Raw genomic sequence first — 26,955 nt, 5'->3', positions numbered from 1 at the left:
GTGAATTCAACAGATTTTGCCAATCCTACCTTATTAATGAGTATGTAACTAAACTTGTTCCAGCAACCCCTGCAGCAGCTGCGAATTGCATGATTGAGTACTAATTTCACAGTTCTTCTGTAAACCCAGAGCGGAAGCTGTGTGTGTGAGTTAGTGTGCACCAGTCTTATCAAATTCATTCACTAAAAAGGCTTAATCTGCTCACGCGATGAACACAACATTTGTAGCTATTAAATTCTCAAGAATATTAATAATGTATTCAGTGAAATGTCTGGCCTTGTCAGGAACACTCTATGAATCCAATAAAGTGGTGGGGGGGCACTGGATGTGTTTTAAACACTTTATTTCTTTCCATGTTACGTGTCAAGTATAGCAGAATCAATAATCACATGAATGGGAGACGCAATAAGATTTCAGGGATACAATCCTGTAGCACGTCTGACAAGAGATAGGGTTGTACAGGTTGCCCAGTGAGGGTTGACTCATGGTTGCTAAAACTTATACAAGACCAATTGATTTTACTGATGTAGTGGGTGTAAAATATTGAATAAAATATTGTGCTACATGACTGGCTTTATTTTCAGTCTAACATTTAACTTTATGACATGCAAATTTACAAGTGGATCATCCATGCCGTCTCCAAGTGTATTCTGGGTAAAACTCATCAGTCGTCCACCAACGTCATCAGTCATTTGGCAACAGATGGCAAACTAGGTAGAGCATTTTTACGGACAAAGTTAACATGAGTGGAGCTCCATGGAGCGGCAAAGTGAGAAGGATGGAAAAAAGAGAGCAAAAGAAAAGCCAAAAACTGGACGCATATTTTGTTAGTCATCTTGGAGATGAACAGGACTTTTTAATTGGTAGCGGTTCAGGCCCGCCAAAACTGCAGACACAGCCAGGAAAGCCGGGCTAGTTACAGTTAGCAACTTGAGCTTTATTATTTGGATATAAAGGGCCCGGTCATTAGTCCTGACCCCAGCCCAACGCTGACTTGTTCCGGTAGTGGTTACTACAATCACTCCACTAAACACAAGGCGTCGTTGTGAACTTGTTTTTACACAGTTGGCAGCAAATCTGCGGCAGATTTTAATCAAAATTATTTAAAGGGAAGCCACTGATATTTAGTACAGCCTACTGCGCAATTATTCTAAAGCGCTGCACTTTTCCTTTTGCATATTTTTGCATCATTGTTTTATTTTTGCAGGATGTGAATGTCCAGGAATAAACAGCACTGAACGAAATATGGCAGGCAAGAGGTGTTTGGTTTCAAAAATAGGTTTCTGAATCTAAACGTGCAGGTGGGATATTTGTGACTCTGCTGCAAATGTTCAAATCCAGCTGCGACCTGTGGCCATCAGTAAACCCAGAGGATTGATTGCACATATCACACGACTACAATCATTTAACTGTTTCCATGGGAATGCAGTGTGACGGACACATAGAGAAATTTTTCTTCACTTACTGCTATCCCCATCTGTTTACCATTTTGCCTTGTTGATCTAATGTGAAACTGAAAAATCTCTGCCACCTCCAAGTGTACAAACTTTCGAACCTGCTGTCTGGTAGATAGCTTGAGGACCGTCTGTTCTGAAAAGTGTAGAAAGAGTTAGCAAAAAAATAAATAAATAAAGGATCAGAATTTGAAACATAAAAAAAGAGGATGTAATCAAGGATTTAAGAGGTAAAAAAAAAAGTCTAATCATTCGCTACGATTTATAAATAGACTTTTGTTTCTCCTGACAAAAACACTGTTTACCCCAAGAACCATGATCTCAGTAAACTGAACACATAATTATAGTTTAATCTGAGCAAAGACAGGTGGGAATTAATGTGACAGAAGTCAAGCAGGTAAAGCACTTTTCTCTAACAGCATCAATCCTAGTTCTCTCCATCATTCAGGCTTAAACTGGATGTAAGACAAAGTCAGTACTAGCCCTTAATTAGGAGACAATTTCAGTTTGCATTAAAACGTGTGTGATGAACCTTGGCACCGACATAAACACCCCCTAATCTGAGGCTGATTAGAATAAATCTGCGAGGGAAGGCTGGGACAGACGGACGGACGGACAAACGGATATTTACAACAAATTCAGTAACACCACCTCCCCACCTCGCTGCTCAAGATAAAGGAAGCCTGTAAAAATAACAATCCATCCTTTTCGGCGCTGCTTTCTTTTAGATTGCATTTCTCCACCACAATCCCTCCATCCATCTGCTGAAATCCCATTTTCATGACAAACAATAAGACACACACACTCACTCCATCACCAATTCCTGCAGCTGTCACGTAATGGGGGGGTGGGAGGGGGGCTGTGGGGGCTTGAGATGCGAGAGGAAGAAAATAACACAAGTGAAGGGAAGGATGACAGGGGAGGGGAAAGAAAAGGAAAACACTGAGAATCACCAATGAGTTTGAAGAACCAAAAGGAGCTCCACTGGATGGCGAGTGAGTCACAATGGTGAGGTTTTGGTCCTCAAAGTGGACTTGGGAAAAGATAAATCTTCTATGAATCTTCTTCAGACATCCCTTTGTCTCTTTACCCCCCGATTTCCTACACCATCCTGATTAATCTACATGCTATGTTCAAAGCACTCGTTAACTGCTTAATTGACCTACTTATTTCTCTATCCAGATGAAAGTCGCCCAGGGAGGCTCTGTACTTACCAGCCTTCTCTGTGTTATGTGATGGTCTGCTGAACTCCTGACCAGGTAAGCAAGGGCACTGTCCATCACATTTAACAGAGATCGTCTTCCCAGACAAGCAGCTTTGAAACTCCAATTTGCACTGGAAGGACAACAAAATGGCAAACATTTCTATTAATCCCAGAAGATTAAAGCAACCGTGTTATATAAATACATCTGACTCAGCTACTGAATAAAAATGATGGGAGATTATTGAAAAAAAAAATATATATATATATATATTTTTTTTTCCTGTGGAAAATAATGTCACAGGAAAAATTTATCTTTCCAAGCACTATGTCGGATCGAGGGAACATTCAGTTAGTCTCAGTCCTACAGCACTTTTTAACTACTTATGTGGTAGCTTTTTGTACAATTAACAAAAATAGGGTACATGTAAATAACAATATCAATATTTGGAGCAGGAAGGCTACTTGTGCTTTTAAATGGCAGTATTTGCCATGTCTGTGAACATAGCCGTGATAAACGCATACAAGTTCTTCTAATGCAAATGTAATTGTATTTGCTTCGAAATTTTCAAACTCTAGTCTCGCAAGCGAAACATTACCTCAAACGTATATTTAAAAAAACAAACAAAAAAAAACGAAAAACTGGAAATGGCAAAACCTCGTGATAAATAGTTAATTTATTGAACATTTGCTAAGCAGTTTCTAAACTTTTTAGAATGTGAATATTTAATAATCCATCAGCATGTGAGAAGTTCCAAAAATCAATTTTAAGAAAACAGTCAAGAGAAAATAATAAATACATAAATCTTTGAATGATTAGAATAAAATTCTGACACTGATAGAAAATAAATGCAATAAATTCTGGAGAGCTCTTTTACCAGGGAAAACTATTCACAACTACTCAACATATCTGACTTACAAGATAGCAAACACTTAAACGTCGAACTTTTGGAGTTGTGCTGATTACGGGAAATATTTGCTGCGTCAAGGAAAGTCATTTATCTTCGATGAACAGATGTCTATTAGTCAGCCATGTAGACACACCCGCAGACACAGAGATGCCCAGTGACATTTTATAATTTATTGCAGTACAAATCTAATGCAAAGAAAGAGGGAAAAGATTGAGCACTTCTGAATGTAATTTAACAGTACAAATCTTATTTCAGGTAAGCGGAGGGAAAGAAATTGTTTGGACATGTTGAAGAAAAAAAAAAAATCCAATTACAAGACCATTCCAAAAGGAATAATGAAAAATGAAATGAGTTATGTAAATTCTGTTTGCAAGATGATGACGAGGAGATCTGTAAGTGTGAGACCATGACTGTGCATGAACCTCCATGCGCATATCGCGCCTTGGCGTTATCCTGCGCGCACTCTCATTTCCAATGTTCTAATTTTAGATCCATCTTTTTCCTCCCTGCCACCTCTTTGATATCGCCGCTAATGTTGCTTAATGAAATTTGTTGACAAAGGAGCCGTGCCTTATTCGGCTTCCAACATATTGAATTAGCTATCGGGAGGAGGAGGAGGGAGACTGAGAAGCAGTGAGAAAGTCCTGGAAATGGATGACCTCCTCTAATCACTGTCAGCACACAGACAAGCCCCATGAATCTTTATGTTTGTCTTTCTCCACAGGTTAATGTGGTTTTGATGAAAGAGTATTTTAACACCTAATGTGGTTGGAAAGAAAAAAAAAAAGAGAAAAAGAGAGAAGGAAAAAAAAAATGAAGGGGATAGGAGAAAAGATGATTTAGGAGGAGGGAAGTAATGGATTTAACTGAAGCCTCTCAGGAGATAAGAGCGCCGTCCTCTTAATAGGATATAGAGTGTGCGTGAGAGTGTGTGGTTGTGACAAAGGATGCATGTAATGTAATAATAAAACATGAATAAGCTGGAGACCAGCAGCTCAATGGTGAACAGAGTTTAAGTTGGACCACAGGGACTCATCACTCCACCAGCCAGCTGAACCCTCCACCTGAAATTGCCACAGAGAGCAGAGGGATTTCCCAGACCTCCTGCCTTTGTTGCTTCTCTTGTTTTTAGCACTTCTCCTCCTTCTACTGAACACGCTCTTGGCTCTCAGGCAGACAGGTCATTAAGGAGGTGCACTTCCTGCCTCTTTTCAAACACACAGGCTGAGTCATTCTTCTAGGATGACGAATGTGAAAAGGAAGTCAGCTGGTATTAAAAAAAAAAAAAAAAGGCAAAGTCAGTGTGAAGAGGAGACATGAGTGGTGTGGATAGGTCATCCAGTCTCCATGATATGATGTCACATGTGTTTTAGTTTCTCAGAGAAGTGACATTAATGGCTTACTAAAGTGGACGTTAATTACAATTAAGATTACGTTTGCTACAGTTTGAATATGTGAAGTAGGTGCACTTTTAAAACAAAGTCTATTTAAACCTGCACAGAGACTGAGAGAAATGGACACAGTGGTAATCTGGACCAGCCACAGATAAACATAAACCCCAAGCGAAATCAAGAGTTGACAAAGGGCATCTAAAATCCTAAACCTCCGATCTGGAGGAGGGAATAAACACTACACTACATGCGTAGTAAATAATAAAGTAGGATTTGATCTAGAAGCAAGAGAACGGAAGAGGCTGTGCATCAGCATAAATCACAATGCTATTGAAAGAATAATTTATGTGCAATGCCAAGCAAAACTTATCTTTGTATCTTTGTGGTTGCATTTAATTGCGGTACAATGCAAACGTTTATAGAAAATCACTTGCTTCTATGTTCATTTATGTCGATGCCTGGTGTTTGAGAAACGGATTTTATTGCACATTTAACATCTCCTAAAATCTGGAAACAGAAAAATGAGAAATCTGCTGCCATCTTTGAGAAAGGGAAAAGAAATGTCAACAAAAATATAACTCATCACCTCTTTCACTGAAGAATTCCTGATCTTGTTGCAAAGTTAGCAATCCATAAATCTTTTTAAAGTGATTTTTTTTTAAATCTTTTATATTCAAGGTTGTACATTTTTACAATGTTGCAACAGTCTAAATCCAGATGTGCTGAAACATTGCTGATCATTGTGCACAGCACAAATGGGGAATACTCCCGGATAACGAGTATACACTGAAGGGCTAAACATCTATTTGACCTCCCACAATTCCTATATCTACTACCCACAACTTACTATTTTGTGGTTTTATCCTTTCATTTGCCATCATGCTATTCAAACAATTACATGTCAATTTATTTTCACTTTTAGGTGTTTTTATGATTTACTATCATAGAAATGTTCAAATGTCTCACTTATTTTAACTCAAACATATAAAACAAACAGAACAATTTGAAGCAGACAACTGTATGAATAAAACTACTGACGTGTAAAATGATGAAGGAGCAAAATGACCATCAGTTGTACTGCACAATGCTCTGTCCTGAATCAAATGTGAGCTATTTGCTCTGAGTTATGGATGCCTTGAGATTATTTATGGAAACCCGAAGCCGTTGTTGCATCAATAAGTCATAATTGCTATTTGCTTTGTATAATTGATGCTAACAATAGAGGCAAAAAACAGAAAGTCTTCTTAAAGGAACAGAACAATGATGCCATGTCTAAATGTCTGTGTTTTAAAACAAAAAAAGAGTGTGGTGTGTCCTTCAACACTATTAAGCATTTAGGGAAAGTCTGTAATTAAAACTACATGAATAACTGAGTAAAACTGAGACTCACACTACTCTGACACTTTTCAAGCTCCAGCATGACTTTGACTTAGCTGTGAACAGCACTTCAGTGAAGTCTAATACTGCTCACTTGTATGGCTTCACTCCTTCCATCCAAATGACTGAATACAAGGACAATACGGAGACATAAAAGCTGATGTCAATAAGAATTTACGGAGTGTTACATCAAGGACAAAGCTCCTCTTTTATCTATAACCCTTATATTCAGTATTGGCTATCAGTCTTCACACTAATTCTGATCTTCCTCCTTTCACCGACTTCCTGACTCATCACAAAGGTTAATCGTTGACGTTTTTCCTGGATCGTGAAATTGTGTCCCTGTTATGTTGTTCGTGCAAGATCATGAGCTTTGAGTTAGTACTTGGAAATTAGAGGCAGGCAGTTTTACAAACTGTCCAAATATGACTTCTAGCAGATGAAAAGACTTCTTAAAATTGTCCTTTGTGCTCAGTTACGTCATTTACCAGACTCACAGAGATGTTCTGTTAAAGCAAACAAAGAACAGAGGGATCTTACACAAATGACACTTGAACAAAATCAGGAATTAGATTTTGAAGCAGGTAAAAAAAAAAAGGAGGTGGAAACAAGATGTTGCAGGAAAGTCTGATTGCATATACTTATCGGTAGCTTGATGGATTTTATGTAATTGGTTTGTAAAGAAATAGAACAAGAGAAAAATTGAGGGTAAAGTTCAACAAAAAATATGAATCGCAAACTCACTTTAGATGAATAGGTGTGTCCATCAGAGCCACATGCAGGAGATGACTGGGATGCTGAGCAGAGCCTACATTTCCCATGAGGCCCAGGTTCAACCCCATGCCTGTGGCCCACGCTGCCTTTCCTGGCTTTCACACTGCGGAGGAGAGAAACAGAAAAAGTATTTTAGAAGTTAATGACTCTGAAAGTTTTTTTTTTTTTTTTTTTTTTTTTTACAAAGGTTACCAGAATGTACCATGAAACCACAGGACAAAAATATTACCATGCTAAATGCCAAGCACTTCAGAAAGGATACATTAAATATATGTGTGGGTGTGAGTGTGTGTGAAAATAATTTAACAGCCATAAAGTTACAGCCATTGAAAGTTTTCAAACAGAATCACTTCTCTACAGAGGAAAAAGTGTCTCTGGCTGTCAGGGTCAGATGAAGCGGATCCTGATTGGTCCAAGGAGGCCTCTTCAACAACCACTATAATTATGTTTGATTCAAATCTGGTCGCAATTTTCTATCTAAGTGCTCTACTGAACACCCCGGTGCCTGATCCATCGAGCGCGGCTGCAATGAGAGCCAAACAGACTTTTTCACAGAGATATAAAAATGAAGATTAGCCACTGCAGCAGGCGAAGACGGCTCATTAATAGGTCTATTGTTTTGAATAAACTGTGGAAATCTGGTATAAGTTAATGGGATGCATCCATGTTTGATAGATGTTTGTGAGGATATGCTGAAAAACTGAGATAAATAATGTACACTGCTCAGTATTTGTAATCCTAAACACAATGTGCTTCATGTAAATGTGAAGTCCAAGAAAGAGAATACATCGTTTTACTTTTTCTCTGATACATCTATCTGTTTCATTTCAATTCTTACCACTTCGCGGGTCCCTGCAGAAGAAAAGCATCCCCACAGCCTGATGCTGCCACCACCATGTTTCAGAGGCATGTGCAACATTGGTTATTAACCACATGTAAGGTTTTGTATGTTGGCCAGAAAGTGAAATATTTGTCTCATCTCCATTGGCCCCTAGGTGACTTGTAGAAAACTGCAAATTTGACTTCTCATGGGTTCTTTGACGTACGTGGAGTGCAAGACTAACAGGTTCTTCCACCTGAGCTGTGAATCCCTGTAGCTCATCAAGAGTTGACTCAGGCTTTTTGGCTTCTTCCCGGATTGCTCAGAATCAATCAGTGTAGATGGATGGTCACGTCCTGGTAGGTTTGCAATGATCCTTTACTCTATTTTCACATGATGGGTTGAACAGAGCTCTGTGAGCCGTTCAAAGCTTAGGACACGGATTTATAACCTCGTTCTACTTTAAACTTCTCTACAATCTTATCCCTGCCCCATCTGGTGTGTTCCTTGGTCTGATGCCGTTTGTTCAATAATGTTTTTCTATAGGGAGCATTTGAACCCTTCACAGAACAGCTGTGAACTCTAAAGGCAACTAGCTTGACCTTCTGTTTTTCAGCAAACATTTTAATAGAAGCACATCACACTTTTACATTTTTTATTTGTAAAAAAAAAAAAAGAAAGAAATGTTGAAAACTGTGTGCAATTTTATATGTTGATGCGTCATGTTAGATGTACAGTTTGTGTATGTTATGCAATGACATAAGGAAATACTGAAAGACAGGAATTATTTTTGCAAGACACTAAAAACAGCTTTACAGTCTTGCCATGATTTAATTCTTTGAACTTCCTGGTTGTTAAACCTCACCTCGCTGATAATGCAAATGGCTGCTCTGTTAATTTTCTGTCTCTGTTGCAAAAATGCTGTAAGCAAATCTCCCTTTTATCTTTGTGTTGACAGCTCCTTAGAAAAGACAAAAATTAATCTGCTCACGGATTTGGGGAGAATTACAAAAGTAAGCAGTGTACGTATGAATGCCTTCAAGCGGTGAATAACATCTAAATAAACATTACACCCGCCACCAGGGCGCAAATCCTCTGCACTGCACAATATCTCTGCAAATATTTGCAGAAATCAAGTTCAGATTTGTCTTCTGGGAGGACAATAAATATGTGTTATGCTAATTACTACAACTAATTTATCTGATGGAAAAAATATATATTTATACATCAAGCTTCAGTGAACGATACTATTGGGAAAACACCAATTCCAGATGAATAATCTAACATATTAACCGGCAAATAGGACTTGTAATGAACGTAGCAGAAAGGAAAGGATTAAGACCAAGATTCTTGGGAGCTAATGACTTGGGAAAATCAATTACATTCAATACAGAGGGGGAGAGGAAATAAATAAATAAATAAATAAATAAAACTATGCTCCAATTTCTTTTTTGAGAAAATGCTTGTTGAAGTGAGAAATTGAAAATCCTTAAAAAAATTAACAATGGTTGATAACGCAAACAAATTGGGTGGTGATGGAGCAAACAGATAGTGTGATTAAAATTAATTGGTACTGTAAGAAGAATATGTATGCACGCATCCGTCAGTGGAACGCATGTGACTCTCAAAAGATTTCAGCACAAAACGCTGCTATATTTCACACTTTTGTGAAAAGCCTGTGACCCAGATGGGTTTAGGATAATGAGCTTCAACTTTCTGCAATACTTCCGAGCAATTTGCTTAACTCCAGCTTTTTAGAATATGATGCATCTTCTTTACTAAATTTGCCTTACTTCTACACAAACATTAAATAGGATATGCTTGATAATAAAGTCTTGCAAAAATGCTAAAATTAACAGTTACATTTTGAACAAGTGTGGAAAAAAAGCAGAATAAGATGGAGATTTCATTACGTATGACCCTTTATATTTGGAAAATTTGGAAAGGAGAAGAGTGGAAACTTATATGCAAATCATCATAACTCCAAGTAAATCAAATCTGCTGTAGAAATCACTAAACATGTGGCTTCTAAAGTTATATGTGGCACTGTACTTTGAGCAACATAAGATCAGGGCTCAATACAAATGTATGTCACGCTTTTCAGATACTTTTAGAAGGATAATCTTGCACTCAATCAAAGATGGGAATGTCATTTCAAAACCTTTTTGGTGAAAACATCTTTCTGATATATACTTGCATGGAACTGAAGACAGAAACAGATTTATTTCGTTTTTGAATACAGTTGCCACAATAATTGTTGTGTGTATTTGACCTCGACTCTTTCCTAGACAGAGACACTAAAGAAACAAAGTATGCATAGTCTCTGTGTTTGTCACCCTATATATCTACTTGCCAAGTCATTATCTGTTTAACTATTTTTTCTCTCCAAGACCGGTTCACTAATGGAGCTGCAGGCACCATAAACCCTATGCCATAGAAAACGGGTCCGAGGTTTTTAATTTTTTTTTGTATCTTGCTTTCTGTCTGAGATGGAAAATCCCCAGTCTGTCACAAAATATGGACCCTCACGCTATGCCTAGTCCAGCAGAACGAGTCTCATGCTGGTAAATTGGCATCAGTCTTTTGAACCATAGTCACAAGCCTGCTCAGTGTGTGGGATTGCTGCTTAGTCAGCTTGATGATCTGTCCACTGTTGCCATGTGTTTCCTAAGGAGTAGAGATTGCTGCAAAATCAGTGACTGTAGGGAACTGACTGAGCTTCTTTGCATAGATATTAACATTCAGACTGGACTGTGTGTCACTGAATCTATTCTTGCTACAGAGATTAATTTCATTGGCATGAATTTGATTATTTGATTTGACGTATAGTGATTTTCTGTGATTCTTAAACAGTTGCTCCTGATATGAATTAGACCCTTAGAAAGTGGCAAAAAATTATGATTTTTTTTTTTTTGTGTGTGTGTGTGAATTGAGCCTATGAATATGAGCTGAACTGAGATAAATACAGGAAAAATAATTTAATAATAGCCTTTCAAAAACTAGAACCTGTGACGGTTCTAGGTGCTTTACTGCTGCCACCACATAGGGGACTGACACTAAAGTCCCATAAACGCCGTTTATTTTTTAAGTAAAAAAAAAATAAACATAAATAAATATATGAATGTTTGCATTTAATCCCAAAATAGAATACAGATGATTTTGTTCCTAGTAGTGGTTGTATTGTACGAACTGATTTGAGAGACAAACTCAAATGAATGTCAATTATTGCAGCCTCAAAATTTTATAAAATGTGTGTGAGGCAGCCATATTGGATTTTTATGTTGTATTTGATAAGAAACCTTTAGCTCCCCTTGCCAAAATGTTGACCCAATTTTTCCACCTTGGCACTTCAATAATGTCATTAGAAAACAAAAAAAACGTCAAGTGAAGGTAATTATTATTGGAAATTATATTCAGAAATTTTTATTCTAAAAACACTGGAAAGAAAAAAAAATATTGAAAGCTACACAACGCTCTACTGTTCATCCAATGAACATCCAAACATCCGGTGTTAAGTGTTTATAGATAAAACCTTTTTTTATCATTTGCAGATAAATGTTCTTAGTAGTTTTTTCTATACTGCTTTATATTCAAAATGTAGTCCGACCGACTCTTACCTGTGTGAAGGTTGCTTGTTATTAGTGCAGATGGCGGTCTGGAAGTCATGGCTGACACACACTTTGTGAGGAGGACAGCGAACTCTCAAACACGGATCCTTGGTTGCATCAGGGCCTAACAAGGAACAACGGGGACAAACTGAATCTCTGAGCTGCAAAAGTAAGTTTGCAGAAAAGCGCAGAGCAGGAGAATCAGCACATTGTGGTTCTGGAGTTAAAAGTTGATGCAGCGAAACATCAAGCTGTTCTCCTGATTTTACAGCTCGCAGACTCTAACCTTCGACTAACTGAAGCAGGCAGAAAAATAATGAGTCAGAGGGAATGGCAAAGAAAAACGGTGAAAGGTATGAGGTAAACGCTCTGCTTTCTGTGTTGTGAGCTGCTTAATGAGGGCTATTTTCTCAGAGCGTTAAGCTCATTCTGCAAATCAATCTCCAGTGTGACATAAATGCCACAGCAGACAAGGACGACTGGCTGGTGTTGAAGATGACAAAAAGATTAAAACAACTCACTGACTCTGAGAATTGTGTCCAGCAGCAAAAAATCCCATACTTTAATTTGACAAAAAATAGATAAAATAAGGTAAAGGAGATGAAAAAAAACAAGAGTAAAAGAAAATAAAAGCAAAAGAAAGTACCCCAACATTTGCAGGTGAAATAACCACTACTGATCACAGTGATTTTTATCAGAAATGTTTAACTGACATGTGTTACAGAAGTACAAAGGCCTGAATAAAACGTCAATGCTGGTAAAATTAGATCAAAGACAAAGTGAGTTTTAAACTCTGTCCAGGGATGGACAGAGTTAAATGAGCCCAAGTTAAATGAGACCGAGTGCAGAGTTTAAAGATCAAAGGCCTGTGTTATGTACGAGTCATTACCATCTGGCTCCCGACATCAAGGAATGATACCTGCCTTGACTCCATTAGGGACCTAATGGGTTGTGTTTGAGCTGCTGCTGGTGTCGGATGTGAACATCACCTGGTTTCCAACCTGATCAAACAACCTGCTTATGTTTATTAGAGTCAGACTGGCTAGAAATACAGACTTGAGAGGATTTTGTGCCAATATTTGATCCATGCTGTAATTTCCTCTCTCACCTTAGAAATGACGCCTAGGTTGTAGACATGCTACATCTGAAGCCGCTTTTTTTTCCCCCCCAATTGTGATGAAAAGGAACCATCAACCCAGTGAAAATGGTGAAGGGGAGACTCTGTTGTGTACATTTATCATAACTGAGCAACACATTTCCTCTTTACTGCCTGCACAAACACGTAAAAGCACATCTGCAAGGCTGTTTGCTCTGTCATATTCCCTGGAAGCACAGAGAAGATAAGTCTGTGGTGCAGTGTGCTTCAATTGCTTGCTGATTTGGACCTGTCCTCACCTCCATCTGTCTAGCACTGGAGGAAACCCATCTCATTTCACTTAGCTGAAAAATGGCATTACTGCTGCGAGGAAATGAGAGCTGAAGTCGACTAGGAGACAAAGCGAAAGCAAAAAGATTGAGGAAAAAAAGATGAGGCTCGTGTCTGCTTAGAGGGGGATTGGAGGACAAGTCAGGATTACTACAAGGCCTCTACTCTCTAGGAAAACTAAAAAAAAAAAAAAAACAAGCACAATGGTGTGAGCACTAAAGCAGATTCAGAGGTTTTGAGTTTCAGCGGAGTGTTTTTAGGAATATTATACAAATTATATATTTAATCCAGTTTTTTTTTTGTTTGTTTTTTTTAATCCGGTATCATTACAGTATAAACACCTCAAAAACATAATGAAATGATCTAAACATGGTGTTGTGTCTGCAGATAAAACAATTTAGCAAATAACCCATTTCAAAACATGATTTTAATTAACTGTAACATGCTGAAAATAATTGGCTCTTTGTCCCATAGTTCAATCTGTTCTTTAAGTAATATCAGATTCTTGCAGAGTGTTAAACTTGACTGAAAAAATCCACACCATCAATATGTCTTAATATTTACGGTAAACTCTAAAACATGGGAGTGTTATTAAATTGCTATACAATTTGTCCCATTTGTTTATCTCCCTGCACAGCGGCAGCAGTCTGTGGCAGTAGATACAGCTCTGAGACACAAAGTCAAATTTATTTTAAGTTATGTTTGCTACACAGCATTTTAATAACAACTGAAGATTGACTGATTATGCTACAAAATGGGACTTTGTGACGGAAAATACATAATACCCTCACCCCGCTTCATGACATACAAATGCATTTTGTATTAATTTCTCTGATGTTAACATTTATTTGGTGGTTCGAAGTATTAAAGTGGGACAAAACATAAACAGTTTTTTTTTTTTTTTTTTTTTTTACCTCCATTCTAGCTGGGTCCAGTCAAAATTGGCTTATGAAGTGATTTCAAAAGTGGTCCATCTAAGGACATTTTCATTGACGGATTAACTTGGCTGCATTTCTTCTTTGCGAGCAAACATATGGTGACAGCAGCCATAGGCTGACTCCTTTGCCAGACCCAGACTGAGTACGTGAGGTTATCTGCTGTGACCATATCGATTAATTTTCATGTTAGTAGAACTTAACTTAAAAAGACGGAGCAGGAGGCGAAAGGAAATGTTTGAACATCCTTCAGAAACCACAAAGATCGGTTAGAAACATTTCATGAAAATCCAAAGTGAAAGAAAGTGTAAGGATGAGGCAGAGACAGCACAAGAAAAGAAGACAGCAGAGCAAAAGCACAGATAAGTGGAGTCGGTAAGAAAAAATTAGCATTGAAGGCAAAGGAGCGCAGGAAGGGAGATAAATGAAACAGGAAACAGGAGTAAACAGCAGAGCCAATAAAGAAGAAAAGAGAGAGGGAGAGGGAGGTGAATGTGAAAGGATGAGGAAGGCATCAAGGAGGCAGGGAGGAGAAGCGACCAACAGAGAGCTGGGTAAAGGAGAGTTTTATCCATCTATTTAAAGCTTCAGTGAGCAGCACTGGTGGTTAAAGCAGTCGATCAATTGTAATGCAGAAGCACTGCAGCACATGCTGCCTCCCCTCCTTCACTCTCCTTAATGCGATTCTCTCATCTGCTGTCATTCCCCTCTCATCCTTCTAATCTAAAGCATCGCGTTATTCTCATCTGCATGATCAATCAATATGCGCAAGAAACCCAGCTCATCTTGCTGCATAAAAATTTGCTTTCAAGTGACAAGGAAAACGTTGTCTCTAAGTCTCACCTAATTTTTTCTTAAATTTTCATTGATTTGTGTACAATCTTCATCTGCTACCCATCAAATTTGATAACAGAGCAGCATTAAAAATGGAAAGCTTCACCATGCTTATTCCCTTCTCACTGATCAACACATACATGTCTGGTTGACAAAGAAATTGCAACTGATGATAGTGTCTCCTTTTACTTTAATTAGCCTTATCTAATAGGTTCATTTTAAGGACCATTAAGTATATCTGCAATAACAGTCAAACCATTTTCAGATCTGTTGCTTCTTTGATGTGTAAACATAAAGTGCTGTGACTGTGTTGTTGGATCTGAGAACAAGTCGATAGATTTTATTAGGTACAGGAATCCAAAATAATCACCAACTCTGCCATTACTTTTACGAATACGGCTATATCAGGTACTGCTGGCAGTGTTTTTTTGTTTGTTTTTTTTTTTTTCCTAGCAAACACAACTACTGGAATTGGCAGCTCCTATAACTGCCTCTTGGATCTGAAGATACAAGCACAGTAGAAGCTGTTTGGTAGAAACTCTGCAACAAGTATTTAAGTTAAAATATATATAAAAAAGTCCTTTCAAAATGCAGATGTAATCAAAAGCTACACAACTAATAAGAGCAAATAAAAAACAACTCATCTTCAAAGAAGACAAAAATGTGTAAAAAATAGATTAAATTAAAACAGAACAAAATTGCCGCCTTTAATTATGCCTTAAATTTTACAGTGTATAGATGCGATTCTACTGAGAGCAGATGGAATGGAAAGCTTTGCAGCCCAAGCAATTGCCCATATATGGCCCCAACTAATCATTATTAAAAACAGCTTAAAAAAAAACTTCAACTAAGCACTCAAGTATAAAGTTGAACTCTTTAAACAGCAAAAAGTAGAAAAAAAAGGGCAGTATGGTACTTAAAATTTGAATTTTCTCTTTTGTTGCAGATAAAAATTGTGGTTTTACTGCAACTACTCACAAGCAACATATCAGTGCTACTTTTATTGTGTTTATTCATTTAACCTTTATTCATCAAGAAAAATGTGAACATGTCTTTTCAAGGAAAGCCTTGAAAAAGTTTGACATTATTGTTAAAATGCATTAAACTAAAACAAGTCAGATTTATAATGCAAGTACAAAGACCAACGTAAGAATGGCAGTTGGACACTTTAGTTACATAAAACTTTAAGTTACATTGACGATTATTTTATGACCAAGTACATGGTAAGGGAACTAGTTCCCAAAAGATTCTGCATACTCAAAAAAAGAAAAAAAAAGAAAGAAAGAATAAAGAACGTGAGCCACTTTCACATTTTCAAAGTACAAAAAGTTAACAGGACAATAAAATGTGGAACAGTTGGGAGAGTGATGGGAAAATGGAGCCTTGTAATCCTTTTTTCTCCAATACTGGCCTGACTGCAACAGCTTAGCAGAGGAGAAAACCTCCACTTTGAGTAGCTTCCAAATTAAGCTAATATAAAATACAATCAGGGATGAGTGAAATTAGGCATTCTCTTAAGTGCTACAGAAAGTATTTGTCCAGAAGAGAAATGGCCTTATTCACACGTGCCACCATCAATACGCCTTGTGCGTGCCAGATAGAGAAACCTGGCAGAGCCTTAGCTGAAGTTAACAAGAGCCAATGACACAAGCAGATCATTAAAAAAGGGGCCGACACATTCTTTACATGAATTTAAGCCAAATGAATTTCAAGAAATGCGTTTAGTTTGCTGAGCTTTTCAATTTTCACATCAATGAGCCATGCTATTATGACCTCCAGGCTACTGCTGAGTAAGTGTTTGTTGTGCCTCCGAGAGCAGATTGATCCTAATGCCGTTTGGTTTGACTGCAGCATGTCTGTTTCACTCCGGAGGGCTGGATAAGCACCTCAAGTCTTTGTGATATTTTTGGCTCTGTCTTGTGGCAGTTTATATAGAGACCCAATCCTTCAGAGTATAGGGAGCAGGCATGTCCACTGTCGCCCCATGCTTGCTTAAGAGGTCGTGCTGTTGTAAAGTGACAAGTTAATGAAATCAGTTGTGTTTTAGACATGTTTTATGGCCATCACTCTTTGACTCTATTGTTAGAAAATCACTATTAAATTAGTCTGTGCAGAGCTGGGTCTGGATCTGACTGAACGATTGGAGATTAACTGAATCCTTCTGAGCCCTGTGATGAAGTGGTGACCTTTTAAAGAGGCAGTATTATGTAGAATTTACTTTTTTGAGTTTTACATCATGTTATGATGTTATTCTTGCATCAAAAACATATCTGGAGTGTTGCCTTGATCCTTTCTTATATGTTTGAAAAATCCTTTAATCTTCCACTGCAAACATTTAAATGCCTGAGCGGACCTAGCCTTTGAGGCACTAGGTTTCACATTGGAGCTGCAGTTTCCAAGCTTTCGATCTTCCACCTCACGGAGCAGACCCGTCCCACAACGCCCTCATTCAGCTCCTTCAGACTAGCCAGCAGCAGGAAGCAAACACCTGGAGGAACTGAACATGTGCTAAGCTCATTATAAGAGCTACTTTTTAGTGCTACTCTGGTAGAAAAAAGGCTGTGAAAGTGTTTGAGGAGCCGTGTTGTGACAACTTCATGGAAGGCAGAGTTTCAGAAGGAGGAGATTTTAGAGACACAGGCCCAATTTCAACGTGTTAAAGTCGGAAGTAATTTTTTTAAAGTCATATTTGATATAAATATCATATTTTTATATTAACTAAAAAGTAACAGCTACTTGATTATGATACAAGAATAATACTGCCTCTTTTAAGGGTTCACCCCACCTATTGCCTCCTGAGCTCTGGGGTTCAGCACCCACCCTCAGTCAACCCAAGGATAGGAGAATCATAGAAAATTGATGGATAGATGACTTACATTTGTTTTGAACGGAATTACACAAACAGTAATTGCACAGGATCTGTATCAGTTTGCCCTGCAAAGTGCCTTGATGACATTTTTGAATTGGAGCTATATCAACAAACTATGTTGACCCGACACATTTCAATGATTGTAACAAGATGAGCCCCGCTGTCCTTATCTCTCAGCGGTCATAATTTCAGAGTCTCGCGTCGTACCCTGTCAAACTGCTCCCGCATGGCCAAACTACGTGACTTTTGCAATTTGACTTTAAGATCCTGTTGCCTTTGCCACGGCACGTCGGATGCACTTTTCGCTGCTGTAATAATATTTGCTTTGAACACTCTGCTGTTGCTGTCAACCCAGCTGCCATCTGGCCAGATTTCTTTTTATAATGCTGTGGGGGGAGATCAATATTCGTCTTGGTTGGTAGCTCATGCTCGGAGAAAACAGGAAACGCATAAAAGAAAATACATGTGCTGCCGACATCCAGTATTCTGCTGAGAAAAATAAGATTCATCTGACTGAACAAGAAGACCAAAGATAAAGCCTTCAAGCTAATGCCCAGTTAAAGTACATGTGTAAATATGTGAGGTTTTCAACATTTCTCTGTGTACCAAACATTATTATGTAATAGCATTTCATGCACATCGGGTTTTTATTCAACAAACTCTTTTATGCATGGATTATAAAAGCTTCACTCTATATCTATATGTTAAACATGCACTTTTCACATCTGTTACAGTAAAAGCAAGTCTCTAGAATAATGTGCATCTAAATACGTATGTGACAAATAAATCATGATACATAATACGTGAAAGCCATGTCATTTAAAGAGATAATGAAAATATTACTGTTAAATTAATGAAGCTACGCATTTCACAATATTGTTCAGTGTAATGAAAGTATAAACAGCTTGTCCCGACCCTACGCTCTCTGCATGTTTCTGTCTCATCCATCCATAATTCAGCTTTTTGCTCTTCACCTCTCAGACACCGAAGAATGTGCATTTTAACAATGAACTTTTTACACAAACAATATTGTTTAAAGCATTTAGCAAAAATGAAATGACAAAGTCAAAAATATATTGTACTGAAAGATTTCACTACAGTCTGTCAGTACGTTTAAATACACAAAATAAATCTCTCCTACACCTTTTAAACTTTCAAATATAAGGTAATTTGAATTCTTTCTTTCTTGAGCTCTGGAAGGAAATCCTCAGCATCATCAGCTAATTCAGGCTTCAGCTACTCCTGCATGTCTCTCAAATCCAAAATCTCTACAATCAGCATATTCCTGTCTTTCCCTTTCTGTCACTCAGAGACACGCTCACCAGCTTCACACTGATTTGATATGTCTTCCAGTCATACTGTACTTCACCTTTACAATGTAAAAATTAATTTGATAATTATCTGCAAAAATATTGTTTTTGGTACCACAAATGATAAATCACAGTCTAAAAAATATTTTATTGCAAATACATTTACTGTGGTTGAATTCAGTAGAACAGCACTATATCTAAATTTGGTGAAAAAGTAGGTTAAAGCATAGCCTGTGATGCATGATGTTCACTTCAGTCTGCAGATTATTATTAATTGCAGTTTCTCCCAAAAAACAACAAAACAAAAAAATTAACAGTTACATATGTTACATATTTTAACAAATGTATAATTTCTTAGCTGCAAGTTAATGACTTCAGTAGTTTTTTTTTTAGTTTTTTTTTTACCTGTAAAGTTGTTATACTGTGGGAATATGTGCAAGGTATTCCTCATCAACAGCATGACAACACCGTACTTCACAAAGATGACGAACACATGGAAATTTTAAAATATCTGAAGAAGACGTGACGATTTAAATGTAAGACTGCTCAAAATAGTTCTGTTAATAAACAAAGGCTCAAAATCTGTCCTGCTAAAATCTTCCTCCAAAAGAGTCCAAATCTACACAGACAGTTTACACTGTTTTAAAGCCTCGCACATCGTTATTTACAGCATGGAGTGGCTTTTTCATGACGGAGCATAAAAAAAAACAAAAAAGTGAATTTTCATGATTTAGAGGACTTGTTCTGGCTGTCTAATGGCTGTTCACATGTGCAAGTATACCTTCCCACACACCCACGTGCTGAAAAGGGTTAGTTCAGTGGCTATGGCAGAGACCTAATTTGAATACCAAAGGCCTGGTAAAAATACAAGTTAATCCTATTTCTATCATTTATCATTTAGATAAATATCAAAGAGTGAGAAAAGTTGAGTGTGCAGGATTGCAAACAGGAGTGGATTTAGTAAGAACTGCAGCAAGATTAGAATCAAAAAGTTTTCTGCAATGTGATGCGCATTAAGATGTTCTCAACAAAAAAGGTTCCTGGATGATGTCACCTAGCAGAGCAAATATGCCGCTACTTTCTGCACAATCTAACTGGTACGAGCTTTCCACATGTGTCCCTGGCAAAAGAGCACATTATACTTGTGAGAAACAATGTTCTTTCACAATTACAGCCAGAAGTAAATTAGCCCCCTAATTAGTATTTTTTAAACCTTTCTCTAGCCATGATTTCACTTAAAAAAGTAACAATATGGTGGGGAATAATGTTTTCTCTGCTCTCTAATTGTGCACAGATGCCAGGATGACACAAAGTAATTTGATACCAAAGATAGTAAGAGGGGTTAAAGAGCCAAAAAGCCCTGTCAGAGTAGATATTGAGCTCAAATTAGTTGATGCCAAGCTGGAAACGGGTCGTATGTTCTGTGTTGACCCCGCTGAACTATTGCTCTCCACTGTTTGCCCTCCGTGCTGCTTTTCTTAATGGCAACCAAACAAGTCAGAGATTAAATAAATAAAAGCTTTGACAACCATCCCCAAAGGACAAATTCTGAACTGTTATTAGAAAAAAAAAAAAACAAAAAAAAACTTTGCTTTCAGGCTCTGATAAACTAATTAAAAAGGTGTTTCTTCTTTTACCTGGGGGCTACTGAGGAAGCCCAGATGGAGGAAAAGGCAGCTATAAGACAAACAGATCAAGAGGAGATTAAAATCCACTTCACTCCTCGCTTTGTGAGCGCTCCTCAGGGTCTGGCTGTTTGGCCCAAGAATGGCACCAAGGCGAGGGATGTCAGAGACAAATGACGGCGGGATGAAAGCACAGACAGGGCCTCTGGGAGGACGCGGTGATGGAAGAGATTCACCATCCAGAAAATTAATTATTGAAACCATCAGCAAATCATATTTTATTGTGGTTGTAACTGAGGAATGGGGGAGATAAACAGGCTGTTCCATTTTGAATGTCAGGGAAGGAAACCACGGTGGCTTAGGGCAGAAAAAAATATCTGGAGGGAGACACTATTGACTCTCGGTTATAAGCGGAATATTCATCACTGCCACACAACCAATATGCACACACAGCTGCACATCCATGTTTTATTGTGCGAATTCCTGAAAGAGGAGCCTTTGTGGATCTCCTGCTTGCAGCGGACCAATTTTAATAGGACACCATGTCAGCAAATAATCAAGTGGTCTTTGAAGACGGCTTCAAAGCAAAAGAGCAAAGATGCATTTAAGGACAACACGCCTGGCAGAGGACACTCGTTTCAGGTGCAAGTCGGTAATTGTCACGGTTTAAACAAAGGTAACCCGTGTTGCCTGAAGTGTGTCAGCAATTTCTGTCATCATAGTGGAGAAGAGAATAAGTACAAATAAAACAGGAAATCCATGAAATGGTGTTGGTTAGGTAGAAACATACACACACACACACACACAGATAACAGCAGGGTAAATGCACATTGCAAGGTGGTCACAGCGTGTACGGGCATAAAGTAGAAAGGGTTTAATTTTGAGTCACATTGCTGCCAGCCAACCTGAACACTGAATAACATTATTTCTCCAGGAATGTGTTTCCCTTTCATTTGTCTCCGATAAGTGTAAGAGCTCAAAAAGAAATTTTGTTTGAGCAAAGGTAAATTTTTAAGTCCGGTGAGACTACGTTATCACCCTCGGGTCACAAAGTAATGCAAAGAAACTTCTGGCAGCCACTTTTAATGCAGCAGGTAAACAGTAGGGATATACTGGCTTTAGACAACATGATGGAAAACAGTGTTAAATAAAAATAAATAAAAAAATGAAATAAGTACGTCTTTGTCCAATATTGGGTTTGTCTAGATTTGGCAGCAGTAACGGCTTCCGTACTTTGAGGTAGACATGCAAATATTCAATGTTGTTTCTTTGAACTGAAGCTGAGGCAGAAACTGTTGTGTTTGCTTTAAAGATGTTTAACCACACCTGAGATTTTTATTTGCATAAAGATCTGTGTTGGGGATTGATCCTCAATCTGGGGATCATTTGGTTAACCTACATTGAGAAACTGCTTCTAGAGTAAAGCGTAACATGCGGTGCTGTAAAAAGGAACAGACATACTAAGAACATTTTTGCGTTGCTGAAATTAGGTCTCAACCACCGTCTGGTTGGAAATGCCAAAAAAATTCCAATCTTTGCTAAACAGTGAACAGATCATCTCACACTACCCGATGGCACTGAACTGAATTTGTCTTTGTTTCAAAATATCTGTAAAACCCCGTCACCAACAGTTCTTTAACACACACACACACACACCCACACACACACACGCACGCACACACACCTGTTTAACATTTTTATGCTTCTAACAAAAATAATTAGCGACTGCTCACATTGGGAAGCTTACAAAAATACATTTGAAAGCTGTTCTTTTATCCTGTTATTATATAGTGAATAATAATGAATATTTCTCAACTTTCTCTGCTTTTTTAGAATAATTTTTTTAATATTTTTTTTTTTTTGCTGCCATTTGTCTTCTGATTAACTTTTAAACTGACCTTATATTAACGTAGCTGAAATGTTGTTTGCGTATATTAAAAGAAGAGGAATAACGGCCGTGTTATTTTTAGCAACATGTTAGCAGCCAGAAGTAAAAAGGGTAGCTGCTGTACGGCAAGTGAAGGTTCTTTTTTTGAATTGCCAGGAAATATTTTCACCCTCTTCTCACACTCTTGTACAATGTCTGACAAAATGCCCAAGGCCTTTTTCTAACCACGCGTTGTCGCCTGGCAAACAGTTTGTGTCGGTTCAACCTTTAGTCAGTTTCCATGCAGACCACAAACTCGACTAACTGCATGAATCTTTAAAGTTCACAGATCTTGCCTTTTGCCTCACCCTCCAGTGTAAGTAGTAATTAAATGTTTTTACACTCTGTGGCAGTTATTAATTATGCACGTGTCTTTATGGATGTGTCAAACCCCACGTCACATTAATCTCCCATCTAAATGTTCATTAATACAATTTTCATTTCATTCATACATGATAAGGCAGTGTTATACTGCAGGTTAAAAACTCAATGAATGCATATTTCAGTTACAGCAGTAGTGTTTGCCAGAACACATTGGACATATGTAATTTAATATTATCAGACAAAAAAAAACAAAAAAAAAAAACTCAATTGTCAGACAAGTTGATGGACGCGCTTCTCTTCTAACCTTGCAATTATGTTAAAACAAATCTTGAAAAACACAGAGCTGTACAGTGTGGCAAATATGTCATATCTGAAAAAACTTTATGTGCAACAAATTATTGTGCTGATGTCCCAGGTGTCTGTTGTTTTAAGCGAGTTTTAATTTAGTGAATTATATCCAACATATTTAAAGGCACCAGTGCTTAAGATAGTGTTTATTTCAAAGGCTTCGGTTTAGCAGGGGGTGTATCCAGGACATTTTTAAAGAGGGCTAAATGGGGACTATTTGTTTGTGGAATAAAACTGATTTTGAGATCAACTCGTTTATTCCACTTGTGAAGTGGAATAAACATTATAAAAGTGCATGTCTCATAACATAAATGTCAGAAATTGATATGAACCTAAATACACATGAATAATTCTGATTAATTGAAGCTATTTAGTTAATAAGAAAGTTACTCATCTGGGAGTAATCTGATATGTCTGTCAAAACTTTACAGTACAAAGTGTTTTTCCTCATGCATTTGTCTTTATTTGCATAAAGAAAAGCACTTAACACAGTCTACATTACAATTTACAATAGTAAAAATGGCTGTTGTGTTATGTGCGGCAACCTGATGTATCGCCTGCTCTTTACTCTCTTTACATTGGGAATTTAATATAAAGCTGATAAACTTTGTTACCAGGGATGGTTTTAATATATCCTCTAAATAACAACTGCTGAGAGTGGGTTCAGAGTTATTACCATTTATTTAGTAATTCAGCCTCTGTGAGTACTTCCAAATATGCAAAATTGTCTCCCAGTTGGTTGCTTGATGGAATACTAATAGGCTAATTAAACTTTATTAAAGAGGAGGAGAATCATTTCATCCTAGCACACTAAGACACAGATAATAACCTCACTTCTGCACATTGGCACTTAAACAGATGTGGTCTCAAGCATGGCTTTTTAAAAATACGCCCTATGATCCTGTTGGGTTTTTGCTATGAGCATCGTTTCTTTCTTCAAAACAGATTTTAGTACCTGCTCGTACACAATGCTCGTGCATTATTCAGCTTTTATTTTTGGGAGGCATACATAACAGACTATCTTCTGCTTTATATCAATTTAAACAACTGTTAAACAGTAAACGGAGATAAATAATGAAACATTGGTCAAAGCATGATAAATTAGGAAATTACTATTATGAAATTATCTGGCAACAGAAACAAAACGTACAAACTGCCTGTCCAAAAAAGGTCATGCACTAAATTTAACAAAGCTAATAGGTGAGACCATTCCATTGGATAATCATTGTATGGATGATTATGTTTTATTTCACAACATTGATGTGTTCACCAATTTAATGCAGGTGGACACATCCTGCGGACATGGAAAATATGACATTGTAAGGATGTCTATGGCTCTAAGGAGGCTGCTGTCAGACAAATCATCAAAAAACTGGATGGACAGAGAGGAATCATCATCTTAGAGGAGGTGATATGGTTGGAAAAAAATATTGAATCAAGAGCATAACTCATAGCTAGGTTCAGTCATGAAAGTAAGAGGATTTCCATAGACACAACGAGAAGAGAGGTCAAAGGATTGCACCAAACAATTGTATAACTGTTACGAAAACCACTTATGAGTGACTATAAAGAGTAAAAACTGCTTCAGTTTGCAGAGGAGCATAATAATTGGACATAATAAACTGACATAATAATAAGTGAAGGGCAGGTGACAGAACCATCATGCATGTTATCTACTTTCTAAGTCTTCGAGGCCATGCTGTAATCTGAGATCGAAGTAATGAGTTCTGGCTTGGGTTTTGTAACATTTTTTTTCCCCTGTTTTTTCCAGAGAGTTCTAGACTCTGTGGGTCACTGAACAGAACAGCTTATTTCCTTTTGGCTTCTTCTCAGTATGGGGAACAATCAGCAGACCCTGATCACAGGACCTCGTGAACCTACTAGGAACAATAGGGTGCAGAAGCCCCCTAATACTGTGTGGTGATTGTCTTTGACACAAAGTCAAAGAAATAATTTTAAACTGCACTCCAAAATAAACTGCAAGCAAGAGTAGTTGCATCACATGTGAAAACTTGGGGTATTTTTCACAGAAGTCAGGCAGCAGCATTTTGAATGACTTATAATTGCTGGAGTGAGATTTTGCTAAGACCTGTGTAAAGTGTGTTGCAATAATCCAATGGTGATGGAACAGAAAAATGAATAATTATTTCCAGTTCAATATGTCTGACTATGAGCCATAGCTTGGCAATATCTCTGATATGATGAAAACAAAAACGAACCAGAGACATGACGTATATCCAAAGTAAAACCAGAATCAACTTATTTGCCAAAGTTGCTAACAAATGATTTTGCCAAGGAACCAAGTGGTTCAAATGTCTCCTTTATTTCTGCTGTGTATTTTTCTGGTTCAGAGTAACATGATGCGTCCAAAGGATAATATTGGTTGGCAGGCTGCCATACTAACATTCTGAATGACCAAGTTATTTCATCAGTGATTTTATTCTTCCCTGACAGAACAGGCATACAGTACTTCAAGGTGACAATGACAGGATTCATCAGGTTTAAATTGCGTAAGATTGGTTAAAGGGTGATCAGACATCCAAGACCATGGATTGACCAAAGTCCAGACATAAATCCCACTGAGAACCTTTTAAGTGTTCTGGAAGACAATTGGCACAGCGGTCCAACTACAATATTCTCTAAAATCTCAGCAAAAAATAAATGCAACTTTGGAAAGACAAACGTGACATTGCAGTAACCTGTAGAAACAATGTCACTTCAAATATGCAGCATAATCAACATTGTAGGTGGTCCAGTGTAATATTAGTGTTTAACTTATTTTTGGACAGAGCATTTAGACATTAAAAAATACAATGCAAAATTGCATTGTACTGATGTTAAGTTCACATATACAATTATTATGTATTTTATATGCAAGCTTTGGACATGACAAAAGGTAAGAATGCCCACAGAAGTTGGAAGGGATGTGGTCCAAACTCACCGTTCTGTCCAGTCTTCTTGGCAGAGTGGGCTTGAATTCCTTCTTCTCTGATTCTGCCAGGTTCAGCCACTCGCTCTTTATAAAACAGTAAATACAAGCAATTAGTTAAAGAAGTCCAGGCGTATCTCAATGCAATGTTGCAAAGAGTGTCTAAAATAGAAATAAAAACCTAAAACCACTGAGATGTTTGCATCAGATCCATGAACTAAAACAAACATTTGGTGAAATCGCTCTTTAAAGTATAATACCCCTCTGCTGTCCTAGTATGTCTCTCATAAGCCAACAGTTGTTGGATTCAACACTTTTCACTGAAAGCTTTTAACTTATAAAAACATAAACCACTAGTTAAAACGTAAATTTGACTTTTATCAGCTGAAGAGCTGCATGCTGCTAACAAAACACCCTAAAAGAGCCTCCGAAAGAGGCAGAGCTGATGACAGTGATCTCGATAATGACCCACTTTCTCAGATTTTCCAACAGGTTGCATCAGTGACGGTAATATTACTGAGAAGCCCAAAGATAGGTGTCAGGCTAAGTGGCTCAGAATATATCAGTGGCTTAAACAATGGTGAAATGAGCCGTTCCATTTGTAGACTGTACGTTGCTGTGCCTGTTAATATCTGAAGACATTGTTTGAAAGGAGTTATCCCACATACAAAGCAATTGATATAAAATTCAGAATTTTAAGAAAAGCAAAGAAAAGTATCTAAAAAAATGTTCCACTAGGTTTTCTGGCATGCAACAAATATACATCATTTTGGTGATCCTAGCTAATCCAAATAAATAAATAAAACAAATATGGGAAATTTGGTGAGATATAACTTCAGACAGAGAGAAAAGAAAAAAACAACAACATTTAGGTGTCTTTATCTGCTGCAAG

At 37.6% G+C, this 26,955-nt stretch overlaps 1 protein-coding gene across 2 annotated transcripts in view; it reads right to left on the bottom strand.

The window, feature by feature from the left end:
- spock1 (SPARC (osteonectin), cwcv and kazal like domains proteoglycan 1) overlaps positions 1–26,955 on the bottom strand; it is a 116,282-nt gene that overhangs the window by 15,396 nt on the left and 73,931 nt on the right. For both annotated transcript variants that reach the window (XM_015058917.1, XM_015058916.1), the window contains 4 exons: positions 26,076–26,150; positions 11,546–11,660; positions 7,079–7,211; positions 2,669–2,789 (listed from right to left, as the gene is read on the bottom strand). In XM_015058917.1, the coding sequence (XP_014914403.1) occupies positions 2,669–2,789; positions 7,079–7,211; positions 11,546–11,660; positions 26,076–26,150 (444 nt within the window). The remainder of the gene's footprint in view (positions 1–2,668; positions 2,790–7,078; positions 7,212–11,545; positions 11,661–26,075; positions 26,151–26,955) is intronic.

This window comes from Poecilia latipinna, unplaced genomic scaffold, assembly GCF_001443285.1.
Source record: "Poecilia latipinna isolate Pla-1442-1.1 unplaced genomic scaffold, P_latipinna-1.0 Scaffold1584, whole genome shotgun sequence".
NCBI lineage: Eukaryota > Metazoa > Chordata > Actinopteri > Cyprinodontiformes > Poeciliidae > Poecilia > Poecilia latipinna.
This window is presented reverse-complemented; position numbering and strand designations above follow the sequence as displayed.